General features: G+C 39.9%; 1 protein-coding gene across 1 annotated transcript in view; it reads left to right on the top strand.

Moving 5' to 3' along the window:
• The window catches only part of hdx (highly divergent homeobox), a 76,153-nt gene that overhangs the window by 24,611 nt on the left and 24,667 nt on the right, over positions 1-26,875 (top strand). The window contains 12 exon segments of the mRNA XM_034181853.1: positions 10,879-10,936; positions 10,938-10,961; positions 12,497-12,643; positions 12,941-13,211; positions 13,214-13,269; positions 13,271-13,532; positions 13,535-13,594; positions 13,597-13,775; positions 13,777-14,019; positions 14,021-14,128; positions 14,206-14,262; positions 15,821-15,967. Coding sequence (XP_034037744.1) covers positions 10,879-10,936; positions 10,938-10,961; positions 12,497-12,643; positions 12,941-13,211; positions 13,214-13,269; positions 13,271-13,532; positions 13,535-13,594; positions 13,597-13,775; positions 13,777-14,019; positions 14,021-14,128; positions 14,206-14,262; positions 15,821-15,967 — 1,612 coding nt within the window.

Below are 26,875 nucleotides of genomic sequence, written 5' to 3'. Positions count from 1 at the left end.
AGGTTAAGCGAGTGTCTGACAGGGTGATGAGTGTGAAGTTGGAAATTGAAGGGGTGATGATGAATATCATCAGTGCATATGCCCCACAGGTAGGTTGTGAGATGAAGGAGAAAGAAGATTTCTGGAGTGTGTTAGATGAGGTGGTGGAGAGTGTGCCCAAGCATGAAAGAGTGGTGATAGGAGCAGACTTCAATGGGCATGTTGGTGAAGGGAACAGAGGTGATGAGGAAGTAATGGGTAGATATGGTATCAAGGATAGGAATGGGGAACGACACGGCAGCAAATAAATCTGAGAAAATAAAGAAACGCTAGTGAGTTTTATTCCCTCCATCGGAGCACGGCCGCCTGCAGAAACGGTGAACGGGATGCGGTGGTGCAATCCACGCGCACACACGCACAGGCGCACTCCCCCCTCCCTTTCCTCTCTTTTCTCTTTCTGTCCTCGTGCATTCCCGCCAGCAGCCCGCGCGCTGTGAGAAGTGGCTTCGTTGGGACCGAAGGATGAAGCGAGCCCCCCCCCCCCCGCTGCAGCATCACAAAGGCCACCACCACTTATGATACAGAGCAGGGAATGGTGCAACGCACATCAGGGAGGATGTCTCCTCATTTTCACACACACAAAACCTTTACATTAAAATACCTCCAGTGACTGTGGCCAGGAGATGGACTCGATCACAAGCACAGCAAGCACGAACGACCTGACGAAACTGTTCACAGAAACATCACAGGAACGTTATTGTTATTATTATCACTGGCCTGTCACTGCCTTTATTTTTCCCTGACTGAAGTAAATGTCATGTCCGTGTCTGACTGTAGTGCCTGTTAGCATTGTGTGTATGTGTTACTGATGGGATCGTGTGTGTGTGTGTGTGTGTGTGTTTTAATATACATATGTACATTTAACGGATGAGGAAATCAGCATCAGGCGTTGCTGCATGGTCTGTGGGCCCAACTCTGGGAAACACCGCCCCCTGCTGCGCACCTGAAGCACAGGTGACGTCATGAATAGAGCAGCTCTGATAAATTCAGATTTTATGTTTACAATTCTGCTTACACACGATCACGCTTTTTTTTTTATTAACCACAACATTTTTCATTTCCTTTCTCTGGTTTCCTTTCTTATTTTATTTTATTTTTTGCATTGTATGAACGTTATCATCTAATGTTATATTTATTGCATTTCTTTAGACGTGTCATCCAAAATTATTTTTGTCCAAACGTATTCAGTAACAACTTAAAAAAAACACGATAGCAAAAAAAAAAAAAAAAAAAAAAAAAAAAAAAAAAAAACATTGCTTCTTTGTGGAAACAATATATAGAGAGATATGAATTTTATTTTTACTGATATACAGATGTGATGCATATTCTTAAACTGCATAACATCTTAAATTAAGACCAGAAAAACTGAAATATTCAAGAGAAAAAAGTCCATATAACATTGCTTAGCAACCTTGTGTGAACAAAAGATTTATTAATTGTAAAAAATAGTACATAATTAATGAAAAATCCTTGTTAAACATATATATATATTAATATAATGTCTCTAAGGTGCAGCAGAGATGTTTAACATTATGTGAATTGCAAATTTTCATTAATAATCATCAATAAACATAAACAGTAAAGCAAAATGTGAAATGTTCAGTAAAAAAGCCTAGTTTGAAACAGGAGAAATCCTCAAAATCGCAACTAAAGTAAGAACTTTAAAAATTGCATCTCTAACCTGAGAACACTGTGACTTCCCTCCTCCCCCAGTAGCACCCTAAAGTCAGCGGTGGGCGGGGCCGCGGGTCTAGGCTTTCAGCCCTTTCCGAATGTCATAGCCATGATCTTGAGCTCCCATTGGCTCCTGTCTCCAACTACGTCACAATCATGATTAGAATTGATGACGTTCTGATTTCATTGTCTAGCAAAGGGGACTGCTGAAGAAATCTGCTGAATTTGGAACGTTGCTCTGATTTTGTCATCAAAAATGGTAAGGATGAGGGATTTCACTTTTCGCTTCGGGGCATTACGATCTGTTATTTTTCTCTCGTCAGCGTTTGAAGCTCGGGTCAGCCACAACGGCCATGCCGAGGTCGGGAAATCACAGATTTGAAGGAAAAGTTTAGCCGCGGCTATCCACTGGGAAAGCTATGCTAATGCTAACTAGCTGGCTCAGACATGGCTGCTCGGGCCTGCTGCTGGCGGTGTGGCCATTGTGGCGCTTACCGGGGTTTGTTTACTGTCTGCCGCTCACTTCTAAAGTTCTGACACGTGCTTCCTCTGTGCTGAGTTCTGTTTGTGAACCCACCGGCTGCTGTGTTAATCTGACGTGCCCACAATTTATTCGCCAATTCGTTCCGTTTCCATGTCGACTGTGTCCACGCGCAGCCAGCCGGCCAAAATAAAGCTGCCGCGCGCTTAATGGTCCTATAAACACTCCCGTATGTGACATTTTCTCTGTTTTCAAAACATGCAGCAACTTTCTTTCAAACTCGGTTACATTTATTTATACATTTTGTATGAAACAGTCGGCACAGCTCCAGCGTTACGGCTTTATTTTCCTTATTCGCGTTTATTTATTAACAGTGGTTGTCGCACCAGTCTTGGCGAGTTATCAGTTCCTGATGTTGCTAAGTAACAAAAGGCTTGAAAGTTATTGAAAGGCGACGTTGAAACCGAGAGTTTCGAACTTTGAGTATTTCCTTGTTTATACTGCAGAAGTAATATTAAAGATACATTTTAATGCTGTTTGCTGAAACCTGCGCTTTTCTCTTTTAACATTACCTTTTTACTTTGTGTGTAGAAAATGAAAAATGTTCTTTCAAATACGATTAGAAGCTGGTGTTACAATTAAAAAAAATGGTGTAAGTAAACTTACTCCACAATGCTTGCATGTGAACAGAGGTGAGTTTTGATGTTGCAATTCAGAATTTACAGTGCTAAAGTAATTATTCTGTTATTAATTAATTAGAAGAAAGACAATGAGGCAACCCCCCCCCCCCCCCCAAGGAGACAGGCACTGTAATGATGTTTTGCTGAGTTTTTATAAAATGGGAGAAGTAAATAAATTCTCAGAAATGCAGGAATATTTTCAGTTTAACCCCTTAACGCCTGAATTTATATTACTGTATATAAAAAAAATGTTTTGTGTGTGTTTTTGCCTTTAAGTAGATGGTAAATAATGTTGAGATTATTAATTTCACTTTTGCACAAAAAAATAAATAGTAATTCTGGTATTATGGAAATAATTTATGTTATAATGTTATAATAATAATGGTATGTTGCAAATTTGCGACAACAGGCATACTGGTAAATTTGGTATGTTGCATATTTGAGTCAAATATTGTAGCATATATGCGACAATAGGCGTTAAGGGGTTAAAACATTTTCATTATTTCTATCATGAAACAGCATACAAATAAAGAGCATTTATGAATGCAATGGTAAGAATATTTACATTCGCCTCATTGAATGAAACATTCCATCTTTGAAGGAATTAATATTTTTTGCATTGCATGAATGGAATGCATTATTTGTTTTATATGACACCTAAATAGATCAGTCAAGTCAATGTCGATAAGCTTCCTTGTATCATAGATGCATTTTACCAAAAAGGTAGTAGAGTTGTTCACTGGAGTGAAATGTATGGAACCAAAATCAATGACAAATGGAACCAAATTGCACAATAAATGACTTAAAAAAAACTTAAAGTTGTCTGAAGTCTGAAGTTAATTCATATGCTGGACTATTTTCTATACAATGGCACAAATAATCAGTGTCGTATCACATACAATCCACCAATCAAATCACAAGGATGTACAGCATATTCACTGCTTTAACGTTTCCCATAATCCCCCTGGTGGCTCGGTACGCTTCCCAGAATGCACCGCGGCGCCAACACAGTTCCGGTGCTGCCTGACCGAATGGATCCCTCTAAAAATTGGTCCGCCCTGCCTTCACTGCGCCTTCGATGCCATGTGTCTGAGACTGACTCTGAGTCTTGACAATCGACACCCAAAGCGATCAAAGGGAATAGTGTGATTATTAACTATCAGATGACAAAGTAAAACCTCTTAAATCATTCAAAGTAAATTTTAAGCAGAAATGAGGCCGTTTTAAGCAGAAACAAGGCGATAATCTGTGAATTGCAACTGACGCTCCGAAATGAAGTAGGTGCAGCAGCAGCACCTCAGAGTCAGACATGCTGCTGTCATGCTTTGATTGGTCCCCTGTCTTTTATTATGAAATAATGCTGAATTTATGTTGAAATGATTGTTGCACAACAGCTTCAGATATCTGTCACTGAGATAGATGATGACTGGGGTGCAATTTTAAGGAGAAACAAAGTGATAATTGTCGAATCACTGCTGATGCTCCAAAATGATGCATGCGCAGTGTAGGCAGGGTGGACCGGTTTTTAGGGGAGACCATTTGATCGCTGACACCGGCGTTTCAAAGCCACGTAAACAATGGCTAGCGAGGATGTGGATGGTGTCACACATCAGCGAGTTGACGAAAATCATGAAAATGTCACGAAAATTACACATTCAAGTTGAGAGGGTTATCTAGAAGAGGAGCACCTGTGATGAACTTCTGCTGTGCTCCGACGTTGTCTTATTGTCCATACTTCCTGATGTGTGTTTACATTGTGCCCTAAACCGTAACTCTGCTTAAACTGACCTTGCGTAAGTCACAGACCACAAGATGGCGCAAGATTCATAACTGCGAAACAGCGAATAGGTGTTATATCGTACAAGCTATGCATGCGGTACTGTAGCGTTTGTAAACAGTTTGCAGTGAACAGTGTTCCAAAAGATGATGCAAAAGTTTCAAAATGCTCCGAGGCAGTGGTTCGAGTTTCTTATCACTAATTTTCTGAGAAAAGTTTTGGTATCCCCCCATCGTCACACATACTATTGATGATTTAAAATTGGTTTTCTGTTCCTGTTATATTCTATATTTCATTCCATATTTGGCCATGTAGTGAGCTTCATGTTTCTGTCAGTAATTGCTAGCTCAACTTGTTAGCTGACGCTCATGTGAACCATTCAGCTGGTGGCAGGTAAAGTTAAAGTTGTTTGATTGATGGGGATGAAAATTAACGGGAAGCTGTCGCTTTCCGCTTTCCGTCACTTATAGGTTATGTGACTGTAGGTTTACAAATAAAGTTTACTTTTCAGGTCTTAAAAAAGGGCCATGTATTAACTGTTCATCTACGTTTTTGTTGAGGGTGCATTTTTATGCTTCTATCAAAACAAAAGTAGACTTTACAATGGTGGAATTTAATGATTTCTAACGTGGAATTTTGAAGCTCAGGCTGTTTGTTTTCAGTATGGTGCTGGTTAAAATCTCTCCATTCCTTAACCCTCTGGGGCCGACGCCGTCATATACTATGGCTGAGACCAAGTAACTTTTTAATGATATGAGATAGAAACTTACTTTTTGTGCTGAAAAGTTAACTCCCCGGACTTTCGAGCCAACGTCCACCATCTTTTTACTCCTCATAGAAGCTGTGTGATGACGTGAGCAATGTGAGTGTCCAATTGGAATTGGTTCACCATCACATGGTTTTCCAAAATCCAACCGTAGGGCAGATTCACCTCACGTGACACACCAAAGATTGTTTTTAGGAGTGATGTGTTACTAGTTTATTATAGTTTGCTGTGTGTTTTGAATAAATGTGTGGAAAATTATTTCCGCTTTACTTTTTCCTTTCTTATTTCTGATTGTAAACCTTTATTAGACTTATAAAATACAACTATAGCATATATATTTTGAAAGTACAGGTTATCCTGAAAAAAAAGAGATATAAAACTTGATTGTGGGATGCAGGGAGAGCTGTTAACAGCAATAATAAAACATTTATACCAGGCGAGTGAACTGTCCAAAAAATGCCCTCGGACCCCAGAGGGTTAATACTAGCTGTTCAGATTATTGTGACATTTATATATTTACTGCTTATGTATTTGTATGTATATGTGTGTGTGTATGTATATATATGTATATATATATATGTGTGTGTGTGTGTGTGTATTCATTCAGATATCATGCCTAGCAGCAACACTTCATTTGCATTTGTATGACATATAGCAGAGCAGATATCTGAAATACTTGTGTATTGTAAGATGAAAGTGACAAATTTTGCACAAATATTGTTTGGTATATATTTTAAAATTAGCTCAGCCTAATCTCTATTTTCTTATTGTTGTTATTATTTTGTCTGTGTGTGTTTAAATATATATCAAGCAATGTCTGTACTATATTTTGCACAGACAGTCATTTTACATGTCTGCCTCACTATTTGAAAAAAAATGACTGTAAGTAACAGTGCAGGCCCGGCGCCAGAAAAAAAATATTAAGGGGCGATGAGTTTATCACAGGGGTCGCCCCCCCCCCCCCAAAGAAAGTGCACACCGGAGGGTACGTGCCTCTGAGCGTGCGTAATGAATTGGGTGCGCTCCTAGAAAGCTCGTGTATTTAGGCTACACCGTTGTAAGAGACTGACTAAGAGTAAAGAGTGATGACAGTATTTTTAAAATTATTATTTGAACGTATAGACCGTCGGTCAAGTGATCTCCTGCATACCACAAAACCCAACAACTGATCTGAGAAACGACACGAGGCAGTAGATTAACCCCACATACAGCCCTCCATCACAAGTGCAAACACAGCGCAATTGGGCATGACAGTCACACAACGGGTCAAAGATAAACCTTTCATGTAGATATACAGTGGTCCCTCGTTTATCGCAGGAGTTACGTTCTAAAAACCCGCAATAGGCGAAATCCGCGAAGTAGTCAGCGTTATTTTTTACAATTATTATAGACGTTTTAAGGCTGTAAAACCCCTCACTACACAATTTATACACTTTTCTCAGACAGGCATTAACATTTTCTCACTTTTCTCTTGTGTGTAAACACTCTCAAAGTTCAAGCCTTAGTAGAAAAATAAGACCAACCTGTTTTCAGGCCCAAACATTTGTTTGAGAAATAAAAATAGAACATTTTCCTATAAATAATTATGATGGCTTTTAGAACTAACGAATTTAATTTTAGCGATCAACCTACGAGGTTGGACACATAAGAAATTAAATAGTGACTGACCAGTATTTTACAGTTCCTCTGATCGCGCCTCTTCGTCCTGGCGGCGCGCCACTGTTGCGCCTTTTTCCACTGAGTCAAACCTCGCTGCAGGTGTCTTCTTCCGAGTGAAGAATACAGTTATGGGTAGTTGTTGGCGCTCTTTTTTTTTCTGGGAGAGAATTTTTATAAACAGACACGCAGAACACAATGCGCGTACTCTCCCTTCGCAGTGCCGCAACAGGTGTCCCGTCATCTTGACAGAACACCGGCCTGCTTGATGAGGACGCAGAGCACAATGCACTGTTTAAAAAAAAAGAAAAAAAAAGAAAAGCATGCAAAATTGGACTAAAAAATAACGCGAAACTGCAAGGCGCTATATTTTCCAGTATTTATTTTCTGGATTTAAACAGATCTAACAGTTTTTTTATTGTGTTTTTAATCTTATTTCATTTTATTCTGCCTTTTAAGTGATGTTTGTGAAGTGCCTTGAGGCGACTAGTTGTGATTTGGTGCTATATAAATTAATAAATTTGATTTGATTTTGATTGCTAAGCCAGTGAAAAACTGCAGTGGATATAAATTAGTTAAATTTGAGAAAAGTGCATGGGTTTTTTTTAAATATAGCTAAATTTTAATTTTGCATTATGTACAATAAATTTGAAGTTATGTGTCTTTAGGCTCTGGAATAAATTAACAGTTTGTTTAACCCTTTGGGTGTCCGAGGGCATTTTTTGGACAGTTCACTCACCTGGCATAAATGTTTTATATTGCTGTTAACAGCCTTCCCTGCATCCCACAATCAAGTTTTATGTCTTTTTTTCAGGACAACCTGTGCTTTCAGAATTATATGCTTTTGTTGTATTTTATAAGTGTAATAAAGGTTTACAAACAAAAATAAGAAAAAAAAGTAAAGTAGAAAATAATTTTCCACACACATTTATTCAAAACACACAGCAAACTATAATAAATAACTGTTTTGACACTTTATAAAGGTAATTTGAGGTCTTGTGTGAAAGACTGTACAACAGAAAGGTTCAAACAATATTTTGAACAATATATACAAAATGGTCTATGCGTTTTTTTTTTGTTTTTTTTTGTCTTCATCTCAAAGCAATTTCTGTCTACTATTACACAAAGGTTACAACACAAACTTCTACTTCTACTGTTCTGTGCTGCTCCTAAAACAGCTTTCACGTGAGATTGTCATCAGAGGCTCTCCGTCTGCTTTCACTGATCGCTGTGCGTAATGGCGCAGGGCCCACTGAGTATGTACTAATAGTATGTACTCATTGGAGCACCCAGGGGGCTATTCAAATGGGCCAACTAGTAACACAGGGTTCTAGCCAGTGCAAACTTGCGTTACGGTCTGTTATGATATAATTTTGGACCATTATGCTTATTTTGGACTGTGTAATCGACCGTTTCTGCAGCGCAACTCCAGTTTGAAGCGTGAATGAAGCGATGCTTCGATTCAGTGGATCGTGGCTCTTTGATTCGCTGCTCTTCAGAAGCGGTAAGTCCGTTTCTTAACCCCTCTCAAAGCCATTAAAATATCATGAGTCATTTTTGTGTGTATTAAAGTCGCTAACTGGGACTCATGTCTTGTTGCAGTCAATAATTCAATAAGTCAATTTTATTGTATGGCCTTGCCTTACAAATAAAGCGCCTTGGGGCAACTGTTTGTTGTGATTTGTCGCTATATAAAAAAAAAAGTAAAAAAAGATTAAAAAAAATAAAAAAATAAACGAGAATCGTCCTCTGTTCCTTTGGCACAGTTCCAAATGCTGCACGGCTCTTTGCTGAGACAGAGTCTGCTCGGAATTAATAACTTCAAAACAAATTGCCACTTTAAATAAAATGACACCTCTTACAAACATTGCAATACAGACAATAAACTACAATTGACTAAAACATTTTTTCGTCCCAAAATGAGACGTCCTGCGTTCTTTTTTAACTTGACGTGGAGCGCAGCAAGCTCAGCTCAGCTCAGATATGGAAAGACATTCATGCCAATAATAATGTCTGAAAGGAAATGCTTTTGACAAAAATAACAGATTTTATTTCTGTTTATGTCCAGATTCAAGGATCCACCATGTAGAGTTTATTATGTCCAGAGTTTAAGGATCCAGTAACCAATTTCATATTGATTTACTTTAGATTCAATAAAATGTTGTTCATTTCAATTTAATCAGCTTATAACACGCCAAATTACAACAAAAGCTGTCTCAAGGCACCTCACATAGAACAGTTTCAACATAAAAATATTAAAATAAATAAATAAAAATAAAAAAAATTCAAATACCTAATTAAAAATTGAAGTAAAAGAATAAAACAAAATAAAAAATACTCATAAGAAGAGAATAAAAATAGGTTTTAAGTCTTGACTTAAAAATGTCCACAGACTCCGACTGCCTCACTGAGGGCCATGTACTGGCTAACCCAGAATGAGATTGCCCCACTCAACAAACTTCCCCAGCCTTCTGGACATGATGAAGGGACTTGGTCTGTCATACCTGGCTTTTCTCCCTTTGGGTACCCTAGAATGGCAATTTTTAGCTTAAATTTTCAAAAGCTGCCCCAGTTCCGCAGCCCCCGGGTCGCTTCACTCCATCGACATTACCACTACACTAAAATTTTATCCTGGCTAGAACCCTGTAACATATCACTCCTGAAAACGATCTTTGGCTTTTCATGTGATGTAAATCTGCCCTACGATTGGATTTTGTAAAACCATGTGACGGTGAACCAATTGGACACTCACATTGCGCACATCATCACACAGCTTCTATGAGGAGTACAAAGATGGCCAATGGCTGGCTTGAAAGTCCGCGGAGTTAACTTTTCAGCAAAAAAAAAGTAAGTTTCTATCTCATATCATTAAAAAGTTATTTATAATTTAGTAATTTACCCGTCGTATAGGTTTAAAAATGGACTAAATACAATATGAAAGAATAAATGACAGATAAAGTAACAAAAAGTAATTATTAGTTACAGCCCTGCTGACGATCCCTCAGTTGTAGAGGTTATACATTGCACTTTTAATTTTGTATTCATATTATAACAAGAGGAGTGTAGCATATTGAGTTTGTCACAGTGTCGTGTCTGTCCTGTCCTTTTCTACCTGCCAGTTCAACCTGTCCTGCTGCTCACAGCACACACAAACACACACAATGTTTAAAAGCAAAAATGTTGACTTGACACGAGTGACAATGTGATGACAGAATTACACAATTCAGATTCATGAGATTGTGTTATTTTGAAAAGAGAAGTGTGCTGAGTGAGTGCCCCCCCTACCACACACACTTTCTGTATTTTTTTTTCTTTTTTTGAATTTCATGCACAACTCAATTTGGTGGAAGCATTACAGTCCATCAGACACCGAGTGTCAGTGTGTACATGCTCGCCAAATGGAAAGAAATTGTGCCAACTTGTTTGCAGACTTTGTAACAGCTCTTCAAAAAGAATAACATTTAAAGGTTTTTCAATTAGAGCCACTAATGCTGACCAAAACAACACACATTTTATGGACATACCACCAAATTCTTAAAGGATTCTTATGTACATTTGTAAGAATACAGCCAAGCAAACAACACTTTTCTTTCTTTGTTAGTTCCAAACATCAAAATATGCAATTAGCTTCACCCATGTTGCACGGTTTGTAGTAAATGTTCCACCATGCATACTACACATTAACAGACCCCAGAATAATGCTGTCCCCTGCTTTTTATTTTCTCTCAGCCACATTGGCGAACCGCGCACCATGTGCACTGACAGGATGAGTACCCTGCAGATGTTGCTAACCTAAAACATGAAGGCTTTGCTGTGATTTGCATGGCTGCCCGTTCCACTCCAGTAGCACAATGGATGCATGGTCAACAGAGGCGTGGCATGCAGACTGTGAGTATATGAAGAAGAGTTTTCCGGTATGAGCTATAACAAAAAAGTTTAATATTGACAATTTGATTGATTTATAACAGTCCACCAGTTTGGGATGAATTACACCCTTTAAACTGTGAAATTAGAAGGGCACTGAGAGAGTGTATACTCTGCCAAGGCCACAAAGTCTCCTGAAATTTAAATTATGTAAGCCCAAAGATAAATTCCAGTCTAGTGAACTATGGCTCAAAGTATTCTTGTGGAAAGACAGTTGCGATCAAGAATGCACATCTTTGACCATGACTGCTGGCTGTTGATCTTGATTGCTCATCTTTGTTGTTGAATGTTATCCTGTGATGTTTGAGCCTAACCTTTGATTGTGATTGCTGAATAATCAGCAATTCTTATTTCATGATTAAAAGAATCGGGTGATAGTTTCAAAGATGAAAGGCAGGATTGTGATCAAAGGAATCAGGACCACAGATCAGCAACAAAGATCCTTTGATCTGGATTGGCACCAAGATGTAGTTAAGTTCTAATGCCAATAAAATGTGTTCTTTTTGACAGATCATGTTGAGAAACAAACTAAACAACCTCACTGACAGAAACATGTAGACATTTGGACATAAACATTTAATGTGGTGCATAAAGTAAAAGGAATAGCAGAGGACGTAGCTGAGGCATGTATGCACATCATTTAGGAGAGGATAACTCAACTGTTCTAGACTAATATGACCCCGAAAATGACCACGCCCTTTTCGTCCTTCAAATACAACAGTAATTTCTGAACTGCAGCAGCTACATATTTTCCAAGGTATTCAAAATGTCCAGAATGACCAGTACATGTTTGGGAGGGTCATAGAAAGTGTAAAATTTCTATTTTGATATTTTAAGAGAAAATGGCTAAAATAAGTGGGTCAATTTATACACTGAAAGAAAAGGAACATTTTCCAAATATAATGAAATTTTATTTTCAGTCATACTGTTGTCAATGGAATATTGATTTAAAGTGAAAAATACAAACAGAACTTGTTTCTTTAGCAGACAACAGTATCTGGAGATCTTAAATGTTTTAAAGATTATCAGGGGAATTTCTCAACAGCCAATAGTTCAGAAAGTTTAAGTTACTAAATATGTGGTGATTCCAGACTGTATGTAGTCATCTGACCTAATGTTTATTAGTGGTTTTCTCTTAAAATGTAAAAATTTGAAATTTTACACTCTTCTATGACCCTCCCAAACATGTATTGGTCATTCTGAACATATATTGGAAAATCTGTAGCTGCTGCAGTTTAGCAATTGAAGTAACACTCGGGACGAAAAAGGGTGTGGCCATTTTCGATCTGTTTGTGTCGGGTAGAGATTTTGGAACAGTTGAGTTATCCTCTCCTAAATGATGTGCATACATGTCTCAGCTAGGTCCTAGACTAGAAAGTGCAAAGGAGTCCTCTGAATAGCTGTTTTCATCATTATTCATCAAACATAATCTGTCGAAAAACTCTGATGCATTTTTAGCAAATATGTGGCGCTTTTGTATGTTGTTGTTTGCTCTTTAGATGAACCTGCGGTCAGTGTTTACATCTGAACAACAGAGGATCCTGGAAAGGTACTATGAGAATGGGATGACCAATCAGAGCAAGGCATGTTTCCAGCTAATACTGCAGTGTGCTCAGGAAGCCAAACTGGACTTCAGCGTGGTCCGGGTAGGCTATCTAAAGAATCTGTATCGAAAGAATGAGTTGGAGTGCTAATTCTTCAATATGGTTGATGCATGCTGTTGTGTGTGTATGTGTGCGCGTGTGTATTTTTTTAACTGTATGTTTGTCTGAAGTTGTGACTGAATTAAGTAATTGTGACACAGAGTCGGTGGTTTCCTCTTTGTGGCCATCTTCTGTAAAGTCTTAAATTATTAGGCTCACTGCTGAATATTTGCAGAATGGTTTAAGTTTTTTAGAATGGTTTAAGTGCATTACAAAGCTGATTTTTTTTTCTCCCTACAGACATGGGTTGGCAACAAAAGAAGAAAGCTAGCCTCCAAGATAGACCAAAACGGGGGTGCATCTCATTCCTTATCCAGTCATCCACTAGCTGGGGGACTACTGTCCAATCACTCAGTGGCTGGAGGGGCCCTGTCCAATCACAGTCTGACGGGAGGGGCTCTGGTAGCTGGAAGCATGCTTACTGCTGAGTTGGCTGCAGCACGGAGCATGCAGAATCGTGTGCACCTTCTCCCTCCATCCTCATCATACCCTTCTTTCTCATCAACGTCGTCTTCCCTTCGTCGTCATCATCTCTCAGCAGTGGGAGCAACAACGCCAACAACAATGATGGTCATATTGACTGGAATCTATTCTCTCAACTCTGTCCCTCGGTCTAGACAGAGACCTGCAGCTGCTTCATCTCAGTCAGACTCTGAGGTGTCTGCACACACATCCTCATCTCTGCTCCCTCAGTCCCTACATGGCAAGAATGGTTCCAGTTCCTCTCCCCTCCACTCTAAGCTAACGTCACTGTCTCAGAACCCTCCATCCTTCACATCTCCCTCAGGCCCCTTAGCCTACACTGCCGTCAGGAAGGGAGGTTTATCCCTTGGGAGGCAGGGATGAGTGCAGCAGCGAGTGTGGTACCTCACACCTGGACTAGACAGTATGGTACATACAAACTCGCCCTTGGTCTTCTTCCTCACCATCTCAGCCCCAGCCTAACTCCAATCCCAAATCTCAACAGTCTGTTCCCCCAAAGCCTCGGGTTTCCATCCCAGTCCAAAACTGCAATTCTTCCCCTGAACAGATTCCTCGCATCCAGCAAGTGTTCACCTTGTCAGCAAGGGGTGATTGGGGACAGACTTAGGCCAGTATCAGCATCTACTCGGAAAGGTCAGGAGAGTCATAGACCAGTGCCTGTACCGCTGGACATGAGGCACAACTTCTCCATTGCCATGGAAACTGGAGATGAAGAAGAGGAGTGGCAAAGGGAAGAGGAATTGGCAAATATGGCTGCTCAGACCCACATCCATAGGGAACAGACATCGGTTGGTCCAACAGAAGCTGAACAGTCTGTGGTGAGAAGAAGTTGTTCACCCCCCTATGACCAGCTCCAGACCTGCACTGCCTCACAGCAATACAGCACTTCATGGCAGCTACTCCCTCACAGCACAGACCTCACTTATAGGAGAATCAAGCTCACAGGTGGGTGTAGTTCTAATGTTATTTTCAGTGCTTGTAGAACTCAGTTGAAAGATTTAACTCTTTGTCATTTTGTGTAGACGTCGGGTGGTGTGGCTGCTGCCCCCTGGGTTGTCAGCAACTCCAGAAAGCGAACAGTAAGTGCTTTATGTCAACCACAAATTAAGATTTTGAGTGTGTAAATTTGGGTGGACAGTAAACAGAGGTGCTACTCATGGACATTATGCACAGGCGAGTTGACTGTGAAACATGCATTTGTGTACCTTAGCAGCAAATATAGTGAGACTTAAGATCTTTGGCAAAAATTTACACTGCTGCCAACAAGCCAGCTATTCAAGTTGCTTTGTGTTTCTTGATATGTGCACTCAGCTGCCTCCATGTCAGAGTCCCTCACTAAAACAAATATCAGACTTTATCATTTTGAAACACCCCCATTTTGTAAGCTTGAGAAGCATCTTAAAATTGTCAACTGGCATTATGAATCTTTGTGCAGACTGATCTATTTATTAACTAAGACATGATAATAAAGTTTAAAACTCAAAATTTGATGGTGGATACTAGTTGGGTTCCCATTACAGATTTGGCCCAAAAGTTAAGAAATATTTTCAGACAAAACAGTATAGCAAAGTGACATAATTTTGAGTGAGTGATGGAATGCCACTGCTGGGTTTTGCAATATCTGTCATTTCCTCTTGTGAGAATTGTAATTCCAATAGTCTTGGTGACTGAAGGGTAAGTCCCACCAAATGCTGCCATTTTTGTTTTGTTTTGGGGTTTTTTAATTCACAAATGCCATAGAGTTATCTGTTAAAAAGACTACTAAACTCTAGGTCTCTTACTCCATCCACATGTAGCATGCCATGTATTTTAGAATGCCAGAATGACTCTTTCTATAGGTCATCTGACCTGAAAGAGTAGAAAAGTGTTTCTACTGCAGATTTGTGAAATATAGCTTTTTCAGATTGCCTAAAAAAACATCTCTTGTGAACATAAAAACATTTTTGCTATATTTGAGGGGTTTTTAATTTTTTTCTAAATACATGTTTTCATTCAGCGTACAGTATTTTCAATTTTCTACTTCAAATTGCACAATTAGAAGGATAATATAAACTCACTTAATGATTTAGGAATAGAGGAAAAGTGTTTTGAAGCCAGCAGCCTTCAATTAAAAAAATATCCTCCTTAGGTGCTGCCCTTACTATATGTCAAAATATTGTGCATGTTTAGTGCTATTGGTTTGGCAGATGATGGGATGTTTTGGGACACTTCAGTGATTACTGGGAATGAAAAAGGAAGGCATTGAGATGATTTGTTTTATTTAAAGAAATTAAACTGGAGTACATCACGGGAAAAAAAAATATGTGCTTGTCTGAAGCTACTGTTGTAATATGGGAGTGATGATGTTTCACTGGCTGAGTGTCTTCTTTTGGCTGTTCCAGTTAGGGGTCGCCACAGCAGATCAATCGATTCCATCTCACCCTGTCGTCTTTATCTTCCTCTGTCACACCAAAAGCCTGCATATCCTCCCTCAGCACATCCACAAACCTCTTCTTTGGCCTCCTTCTTCTCCTCCTGCCTAGTGGCTCCATCCTCAGCATCCTTCTCCCTATATACCCTGGGTCCCTCCTCTACACATGTCCAAACCATCTCAATCTCGCCTATTTTGCATATTCTAATAAAATTTTGTGTCTTCAGCTGCAGGATCGGACCCAGTTCAGTGATGGGGATCTCATCCAACTGAAGCGCTACTGGGACAGAGGCATGACTAGCTTGGGCTCAGTCTGCAAGGAAAAGATTACTGCTGCAGCAAACCAGCTCAATGTAGACACTGAAATAGTCAAGGTAACCAACTCTGCAGGGTGGTGGGGTCTGTTTTTGGAGACAGGTGATTTATTGAGGAAGTTCACAGCTTTATTTCACATTAGTTTGTTCCCTCACTCTCAAATTTTTTGAAACAAAGTATTAAAGCTGCAGGACCTTTCAAATTTCACAAAATGGAGAAAATTTAGTTTCTACCAAAATCAAGCCTTATAAGGTAGGTTAATTTTTCTAACATGTTACAAAATTACAGTTCATTTTAATTTTATCTGGGGGGAATTCCATAGTGAATATTGTCTTTTCCTTCATGGCCGTCATGCAGACTAACTACAGGAGGCAGTGCATGTGCGCTAGCGTGAGGTTTGAGATTACCTGTGACCCATCTTAAGTTAACTTCCATAAGATTTCTTGTAAATCACGTTCAAATCTACCCAAATGTTAGTCATAGCATCTGATCCCTTGAATTTCTCCCCCGCAGAGGTTGAAAATTCTAAATTGTTTCCAAGACAAGCATGAATTTTAAGCATATTGGCAATATCATATTATGAATCCCTTATCTAAATGCTAAGGAACAAAATTATAGTGGTGGCAAAGAAAATTCTTTTGATGACTTAAATCTTAAAAAAAAAAAAAAACAGTTTATGTTATGGAAAATTTCACATAAATCATAACCATGGCAGGAATGCTAAAGGCCTAAATATAGTGTCTGAGTCCTTACACACTTAACCCACAGCTGTCTCAGTTATTAGGGTATGTAATTCCTACAGAGATACAGTATGCCAATGTCAGTGATTATTAAATAATTCCCAAATTATATAATAATAATAATGTTACAATTAATAAATTATATTGAATGCGCTCTCGGGGGAACGCTATGAAATATTTGCAGTCAGGTTACATAAGCATATGAACATTGACGACCCCTTCGTCTCTGTGCTCCAGTACTATGGATTCAAAATTGATCACTCAAGCCTACAGCGTTGATTATGAATTTTAATTCAAAGGGTTTAACAAAAATTCTACATAAACCTTTTAGAAATGATCATTTTATACACAGTTCCTCCATTGTCGGAGGCCATAAGAAACTGGAAAGTTGACCAATAGGTGGTTTCATTGCCAGTGTGACCTGTTCCCTAATTATTCCATGGCAAATTAAGCTCATAAAATGTCTGGCGTTGATTCCAAGTGTTGAATTTGCATTTGGTCATTATCCATGAGAACTCTCAATATAAGGTCCTGATGCAAGTGAAGGAGGCCATAATTACACACACAAACAAAAAGAAACAAAAAACATACAAAAAACATAAAACCTATCAGACAAATGGCAGAAACTTTAGTAGTGGGCAAAACAACAATTCCATGCATTTTTAAAAATAAGTAAGCTAAGTAAAAAACAATTGGCCTGTAGACAGTGGGAAAACAGCCAACAAAGATGAGGGCAAGAAAGCTTTCTTTGATGAAGCAAAACCCTCCAGTACATGTAGTCAAGTCAAGAACACTCTGGAGGAGGTAAGCACATCATTGTTAAAGTCCATAACCAAGAGCATACTAGTGCTGTATAACTAAACATAAGTATACTAGTGTTGGGAATCTAACACTAGTATACTGTCTTCCTTGCTCGAGTGTTGAACAATTTATTTATTTATTTTTTCTTGAGCACGTCATCCGGAGCTTGATGCTGATGCCGTACAAATCTGATGCTGCGTTTAAGCTTATCTTATGTGGCCTTTTTTTTTTTTTTTTTATGTGTGTGTGCATTTAATTTGGGCTTTTTTAATATGCATCCGTGGTCGTGCAGTGTGCACTGCACACATTTTTGTCTCCAGGGGGAGTAAAGGGTGTAACATGTTTTTTGTATTTTTTTCCTCATTGACTGCTAAGGATTTTCAGCAGGGGCAGTGGCCAAGTGTTTAGTGCACTTGGTTTCAGTGTGGAAGGTTCCCGGTTCAAGCGCCACCCCTGCCCATTTCTCCATGTATTGTGGAGTTGCTTCAGGAAGGGCATCCGGTGTAAATATTGTGCCAAATGAACATGTAGATCCACTTCAGATCTGCTGTGGCGATCTTGAGTGAAAACCCAGGGAGCAGCCAAAGGGACTTACATTTACTGCCAAGGATTTTCACCCACATATTAACAGTAACCCTAACGCAGTGGAAAGGGAAAGTTTACAAGACTGTTGTGAGACCAACTATGTTGTTTGGCCTAGAGGCGATGGTCCTAATAAAAACACAGGAGGCAAAGCTGGAGGTGGCAGAGTTGAAGATGCTGCAGTTTTCTTTGGGAGTGAAGTCGATGGACAGGAATAGGAATGAGCATATCAGAGAGACAGCACAGGGAGCACGGTTTGGAGACAAATTCAGCGAGGTGAGACTGAGATGGTTTGGACATGTGCAGAGGAGGAACACAAGGTATATAGGGAGAAGGATGCTGAGGACTGGAGCCACCAGACAGGAAGGCAAGAGGGAGACCAAAGAGGAGGTTTATGGATGTGGTCAGGACATGCAGGTGTTTGTTTGACAAAGGAAGATGCTGAGGACGGTGAGATGGATATGGATCTGCTGTGGCAATCCCTAATGAGAGAAGCAAAAACAAATTACTTTTGCCTCTGAAAATGGAGGAACTATGTATGAAAACACCTGTTGTTGCAATATTTTTGTTAAACTCTTTGAATTAAAGCTGAAAGTTTATACTTAAGTCATATCTTAATTGTGTCATTTGAACTCCATTATGGTGGTTTACACAGGCAAAATTAGAAAAAAATACTTTTCTTCTTGACTGTACTTTTGAAAGTAGTATATGCATGTCACTATATGTGCTGTGTTGTAGAACTCAAGGCTTGTTAAAGAATAATAGGTTGGGATGGGACCGATCCGGTCCAATATCCGTATCGGGTTCCAATACCAACGTATATTTCCGATGCGAAGTTTTCCTATCCAGGAGCCATCTGTGTGTGTGCTGAAACATCTCCACAAGTCCTGCTTGCTGCTCTGCTGGCTGACTTCAGTGTGCGGTTCTGAATGGAGGCGTGTCTCAGTGAGAAGCAGAGTAATGAGACACGCCTCCATTCAGGAAATCCCTTCCGCAGTTTGCAGCCAGCTAGTAGGCGAGCATTGAGGAGTACATGACCGCTGGTTAGAAATATTTTGTATTAGAAATAGCGCAAAGCAAGACAGCAAAGTGCAGTGTTTGCAAAGCCGTTGTACCGAGAGGCGGAAGCTACCTACAATACGAGGTCTGTTAGAAAAGTCACACGACGGTCCCGCATCACCACAGCATTCACTTTGGAAATGATTCTGGTCATTTCAGCATGTTGATGGCCGCCCGGAGCGTGGCGCGCTCTCCACCGTTGTGCGGCCATCTTTAAACCGGTTGTACCGCTCCTTAATCTGTGTGATGCCCATAGGATCATCACCGAAAGCCGTCTGAATAATCCGAGTGGTTTCCACCTGGCTGTCGCCCAGTTTCTGGCAAAATTTGATGCAGTCGCGCTGCTCCAGTCGTTGCGCCATTTCCTTGCAAAGAAAAAACGAGAGACTCCACCCATCCTCACACAAAGGCTGCTTACAAGCAAATGACGCAGTCGACAGGCGTGAAAAAATTCATGCATACGCACGAAGGTTCAAGGTTGGCTCATACAAGCACATGTGATTCAAATCCATCAGGTTTTTGAAAAAAATAAAAAGGTTGGATAATTTTCCAGCAGACCTTGTATATACTCAGGGCAGTTGTGTCATCTGGTGTTGAAGAGATGAAACTTCAGCCACTGACCCAACAATGACCCTATAAAAATGTATACTATTAATCAGAGACAGAGAGATAGCAGTCTTTTCTTTATAAAGTCTATACTTTTTCTTCACAAGTTGCTCTTTCTCTTTCCTCTACTTCTAAAGAATTCCAACGTATGAACTGAACTCATGTAAACCAGGTAAACCCTGTGACAGGATGCACTTGATTTTTTTCATAGAAGCGCCCCAAAAATTGTGTACATGTGTACCATTTTGAAGATGGAGCGCATTTCCAAAATGCCACAAGAAACCACCAAAAAATACATAAAAGTACTTAATTAATTCACCAAAACATCAGTTCTAGGCTTGCATCTTAGCTGTACCTTCTGGCAAATTGTAGCTGAACTTTGAGGTCTTCTTTTTAAGAAAATTCTCCTCCATACCACTTCATCATGAAGCTGTATAACTGGGGATACAGAATATCCTCATATAAAATCAACAATAATGATAATAATAATATTAAATCAAACAGAGCTCTGGTATCGGAATAGTATCGTATTGGCATATATCCAAATTCAAGTATCGGGATTGGATTGTAAGTGAAAAATGTGGAGCGGTGCATCCCTAAACTTAAGCACATGTTGCTAATCTACAAATTTTATTCATCCACGAGGAGAAATTTATAAGTTGTCTAGATCTACAGCAATTGACAGTGTTTAAAAATTATACAAAGTTTCCATACCTTCCAGACATTGGCGATATCATTCTGGTCTCTTGGGTGTAAGAGGCACAATAATTCATCTGACCCAGTTTTATAACTTTAATGGCGCTGCAGTAATTGAAATGATAACCATTGTATCTATAGGAGCAGTCTACATCTCTTTGTGAAGCATTTTTGAATCAGGATAAACACCTCCAAATCCAAGGCCACGGTACTCTGCGTGAACATGTGGATTGGTCTTTTTGCTTTGGGGATGCTTTTTCTTTTCCTGATGGAACTGAAGTATCTCTGGGTCTTGTTCATGAGTGATGGCGAAGTGTAGTGTGAAACCGATATGTGAATTGTGCTTGTGTTGCATAGTGATGGTTAAGGAGGAGCTAAGTTGTAGAATGCAAATTTTCTTGTTTGCTTACATTCCAGTCTCAGGAAAGTAGCACAGGGATCATCAGCTTGAAATATGAAGTGTCCTAAAATCTCCTGGTAAATGGCTGCATTAACTTTGGACTTCATAAATCTTAGTGGACCAACACCAGCAGATGGCATGGCACGCCAAATCATTGACTGTGGAAACATTACGCTGGACTTATCTTTGATTCTGTGCTTCTCCACTCTTCTTCCAGACCTCGGACCTTGATTTCCAAATTAAATGCAAAATTTACTTTAATCTGAATAGTTTACTTTGGACTAGTGAGCAGTGGGCTCCTTTTTCTTCTTAGTCAGATGGCAGTGTTCTGTGCATTTTGACCCATCTACTGGATGGCATATTATGTTAACTATGCTTTTCACTTTTTTACACTTTTACTATGCTTTTTAATCTTTTAATTAATTTTATTTTGTTTTCTGAGTTTGTCACGGGCTTCTGCTCAAACTGCTAAAAAAATCTAATAATAATGGCTGAGTCCAAAATGTCTCCCAGCAATATACTTTATTCAGGGCCAGCAATTTCCAAAAAAAAAAAACACCTCAGACACCGTATGGACAACAGCACCACCCATGCATCACTACCAAAGCTCCAACACCATCTCCTCCCGGCAGCAGTATCCCCCCCCTAAATACCCAACGCCCCGGCCCTGGGCGTACCAAGAGATAATCAGAGGGGAATGTGTTTTTTTCCCTCTCCCTTTCCCTCTCCCTTTTAACTCTGCCCACCAATCTATAACTCAATCACAATAAAAATTCCTTACCCATCTTTAGTACCCAAAAATAAACAAGAAAATGTAACAAATCAGACAACAAATCTACACACACAAAAATGGTTCAGCCCGAGGTCAGCTGACCGCTTGAAGCGCGCCACAATGTGCTATTTAAAGCACAACCAGAAAGCACTTCAGTTTAGCTCCGTCAGGATAGCTGAGAGCTGCGCAACAACAGGTAAGAGAGTTTGTCAACATTCAATATCCAAAGATAGGGACATATAGACCCAAAATGTGCACCCTCAACCGCGCTACAACTGGGGAGGAAGTGTATATGAATTCAAGCAGAGAACCAGTGCGCTGTAATCACACAGTCCCTGAGCACAGAGGGAGGGAGAAGGAGGGGCACGCAAGGCAGAGAGGGACGCGGTGCTGCAAGCACCCCGTCACAGAGTTGTTTTGTGTGAAGCGCCTTGAGCTGTGCTGGATTTACATAAGGGCCATTGGGCCTTGGCCCCGGGCCCAAGGTCCCTGGGGGCCCATTCTCACCCCCCCCCCCCCCAAAAAAAAACACCTAAATAAAAAATATGCATTAAGAAAAATGATACAAATTGTTTGAGTTTTACATGTTGATATTACAAAGGTTTTACAGATTTTGAGGTGCTGAACTCTGTTGCTAAATTAAAGCATAACTAGTCTTGTACTCTCTACCGATGGAGGTTATATGACATCATTATGTATTAATGTATACTCATAACATTAAAGCTAGAATGCCGGCAATTTTCAATAGATAAAATATAGTCTGAAGTTTAATATATATAAACTGAATCATATTTAGAACCCATAAAAAATTGGGGGAATTTTTAATTCGTGGGAACTTACATAATTTGAGGGAAATCCATAGCCCCAGCCAACGTCAGAAGCAGCAAAGGAATTCAAGCCAAGGTGCATCTGCGCATGTGCACTGACTTGTTTCTTTTTCTCTCACTCCAAATCTTGGTAGTTTCTGTGTATATTGCCGGTGGCACTCTACCTTTAATGAAAGTAGGTCGACTAGCTTTTGTTATAATGTGATAATGTCGCTGAGCTACAACTGCTGCTGCTAGTTTTTTGAACAAGTTGAGTGAACTTGACTGACTGGAGTTGGACTCGGACTTTACAATTTTATGCATTTTGGCCTCGAAGCAACAAAAAATTATTAACTACCAGAAATGGCTTCTGGTAACTTACCAGCCTGCCAACATGTCTGGAAAATATCAAGGTATGCAAGCAGTGATCAAATGAGTGTGTCCAACAGCACACTATGTCCCCTGTGCTGCTCACTCACTCACGTTGGTTGGAGAGTTTGCAGTCTCTTCTTGCAGGGAAGCTATAAATCTGTTTTCAACCATTAATGAGTTGTACACATTCTTCTTCAGCATCAACAAGCAGGTGGAAGGTGATGGCAGATGAACTCAAACCAATACAACAAGTAATGAAGCATCTCTCAGATACCAGATGGTCAGCTAGACATGATGCTGTAAGTGTAGCACTGAAAGGCTACAAGCACATCAGATGTGCTCTTCATATTGTAGAAGAAGACAATTCACAGAAACCTGACACCAGAGCAACAACCAATAGTTTGTTTGTGAAAATGGGAAAGCTAGAATTTGCAATCCTTCTGTGTTTCTGGGCTTTTGTTCTGGAGAGAGTCCAGGCAACAAACATCAGCCTGCAGAAAGAAGGCATAACTCTGAATAATACAGTCAGACTGTACAGGTCATTGCAGGAATTTGTCATAACAGAGCGCACCAGATTTGAGGAGTATGAGGAACAAGGGAAGAAACTCCTTCTTGAGGAGGATGATGGGGACATTGGAGAGGAAGCCCAGTACACAGACTATAGTGTCATGAGAGGAGGGAAGCCTTCCAGAAGGAGACAAAGGTTTTCAGATGGCACTGTAGAGGAAACACCAATGTCTCCTAGAGAGAAATTTAAACAAAATTTCTTTGTCATTGTTGACCATCTGCTGGTAGCCTTAAACAAGAGGGCTGAGGCCGATGAAGATCTACATCAGAACTTTGAATTATTATCCAACCTTGAAGCAATGGCACCCAGGGACATTGAGGAGGCAGCTCAAAAACTCTTTGAATCCTATCCTGATGATCTGGAGGATACATTAGGTGCAGATTTAGTTCAGCTATCTGCATTGCTGAAGGAATCATCAGATTCAGCAACATCAGAAAACAAGGAGCTTTATGCCTATCAACTCATTCAACCAATCAATGAGACATTTCCTAATGCAAACATTTTTTCTTAAAATGTACCTGTGTGCATGCTATGCACCAATTGTGCTGGAGAAAGATCTTTCTCAAAACTAAAACTGATCAAAACCTGCCTTAGAAATACAATTGGCCAAGAGAGACTTAATGGAAAAAGTCTCATGTCTGTTGAACATGAACTTCTTAATGCTTTGGACATTAGCAGCATAATTAAACTTTCAGTAGAAAGAAAGCAAGAAAAACTCTCCTTTAGAGAGTTCAGACATCACATCATGATCTGAAACATAATGACATAGCCTAAAATTTTGGAATCTCAGTCTTGTTCATGTTAAACTGTTATAAGAATAATATACTATATGTTTATATATTACCTGTAGATTATTGACTATAAGTAAGGGCTGTAAGGCAAAACATTATAGGCCTTTAAGTTTAAGCTCTAATGTGATATTTATGACTTTTAAGTTATAATGCTTATACTGTTCAGTGTTCAGGTGTAATTGAATGAGAGAATGAGGCGTTCACAAATAAATCTGTTCTTTAAACAGCTCAAGAGTTGTCATTTGTGTCATACTTTTAACTTAATTATTGCAAAGACTGTAAGACATTTAATATTATTGAATTATTATCTGACTATAGAATTGTCATCTGATATAGAATATTACAGATTTACAGTCCAGTTAACTATGTTTTTTTTTTTTTCTTAAAAATATGGCAAGGAATATGAGCCATTGCCCACTGGGGGCCCAAAAAAAATGGTATGGCCCCAGGCCCTGGGAAGACTAAATCCAGCACTGGCCTTGAGGTGACTCTGTTGTGATTTGGCGCTAGGCTATATAAAGTGAATAAATTGAATTGAAATTGAGGCTCAGCTTACCCATAATGCAGTTTGGCATCTGTGTGTGTCAATATTCAAAACTTCAGAATTTGTGCATTATTGTAAAATTAAAAGACATGTGTTATGGTGTTATGTGTTATGGGGAGGTGATGGTCTAGTGGTTAAGGTGTTGGGCTTGAGTCCAGAAGATCATGGGTTCAAATCCCCGCCTGACTGGAAAATCACTAAGGGCCCTTGGGCAAGGCCTTTAATCCGCTATTGCGTGTGTAGTGAGCGCCTTGTGTGGCAGCACCCTGACATCGGGGTGAATGTGAGGCATAATTGTAAAGCACTTTGAGCATCTGATGCAGATGGAAAAGCGCTATATAAATGCAGTCCATTTATATTTTCACTTTGTACAAATGACAGACTTGATATGAATGTAGTTAACTATACAGATTAATTTGGTTTATCAATCAAAACCATAAGTCAAACCTGCTTTCCTTTTCAAGAGGTCTGCCTCACGGCTGCACCACTGTATGCTGTGAAGGATAATGACACTTCCTTACAGCAGTGGGCAGGGCGCACAGTGGCAGAAGCACTGACTCATTAGCTTTGTTTGGATTTGTGATCGCTTTTGATTCTGTCAGAAGCTTTGGCTGTGTTTAAACTCAAAATCAGCTTGTCAGCAGCTGAGAGTGTACCGGAAACAATACTGAAAGTTAGTGGTTAGCTGTAGCTTCCAATAATTTTTTTGGTGGTTTATCGGTTTAGCATTATAAAAGATAACTTTTCAGTTAGCTGGTTAACAGTTATCAAAGCTAACATTTGGTTAGCTGTGCCCACCACTGGATCACCCAGGAAAAACTTGTGGATGTAGCTGGAAAGAGGGATGTCTGTGTTTCCTTATATGACCTGCTCCACTGTAACCTGGCCATGAATAGATGAATGGAACAATTAAAATTGAAGCGTCCCTGAAAACAATAAACTGCTTTCGGACTTCAGCTTGGTATTTTCTCTATTTTTCCCTGCAATGCCTCCACCTGATTAACAAAGATACAGCAGATGTTGAAACACATCACCATTTTTCTACTAAATGTTTTCTAAAGGTGCTACTGATGTGACATTTTCACCAGATATCAGTAACAAACAAAGTAATCCACACATACAAAGTAATCAAATTATAGATGTCCATAATTAAGTTGTGCAACTCAGCCACATGGGGTGTGCAGCAGTACATTCTGAGTGCCGGTCCCAAGCCCGGATAAATGAGGAGGGTTGCGTCAGGAAGGGCATCCGGCGTAAAACAAGCCACCCAACTATGCAGACTCAGAATCGAATTCCATACCGGATCGGTCGCGGCCCGGGTTAACAACGTCCGCCACTGGTGCTATTGACCAACAGGGTGCCGGTGGAAATTGGGCTACTGCTGGGCGAAGACGACGACGAAGAAGAGGAGGAAACGTTGCCACGAACAGCGGGAGAAGATGAAAAACTAGAAGGGTAGAATGAGAGTGGGGACTTTGAATGTTGGTAGTATGACTGTAAAGGGAGAGAGCTGGCTGATATGATGGAGAGGAGGAAAGGTAGACATATTGTGTGTGCAAGAGACCAAGTAGAAGGGACGTAAGAGCAGGAGCATCGGCGGTGGGTACAAGTTGTTGTACCATGGTAAGGACAGAAAGAGAAATGGTGTTGGGGTCATTTTAAAGGAAGAGTGTTAAAAGTGTGTTGGAGGTTAAGCGAGTGTCTGACAGGGTGATGAGTGTGAAGTTGGAAATTGAAGGGGTGATGATGAATATCATCAGTGCATATGCCCACAGGTAGGTTGTGAGATGAAGGAGAAAGAAGATTTCTGGAGTGTGTTAGATGAGGTGTGGAGAGTGTGCCCAAGCATGAAAGAGTGGTGATAGGAGCAGACTTCAATGGGCATGTTGGTGAAGGGAACAGAGGTGATGAGGAAGTAATGGGTAGATATGGTATCAAGGATAGGAATGGGGAAGGACAGATGGTAGTTGATTTTGCAAAAAGGATGGAAATGGCTGTGGTGAATACCTACTTTAAGAAAAGGGAGGAGCACAGGGTAACATATAAAAGTGGAGGAAGGTGCACACAGGTGGACTACATTCTTTATAGGAGATGCAAGCTAAAAGAAGTCACAGACTGTAAGGTGGTAGCAGGAGAGAGTGTCACTAGACAGCATAGGATGGTTGTTTGTAGGATGACTTAGAGGTAAAGAAGAAGAAGAGAGTGAGAGCTCAACAAAGGATCAGATGGT

This window comes from Thalassophryne amazonica, chromosome 11, assembly GCF_902500255.1.
Source record: "Thalassophryne amazonica chromosome 11, fThaAma1.1, whole genome shotgun sequence".
NCBI classification, from domain to species: domain Eukaryota; kingdom Metazoa; phylum Chordata; class Actinopteri; order Batrachoidiformes; family Batrachoididae; genus Thalassophryne; species Thalassophryne amazonica.
Note: the sequence above shows the minus strand (reverse complement) of the source record. Positions and strands in the feature narration are given on the sequence as shown.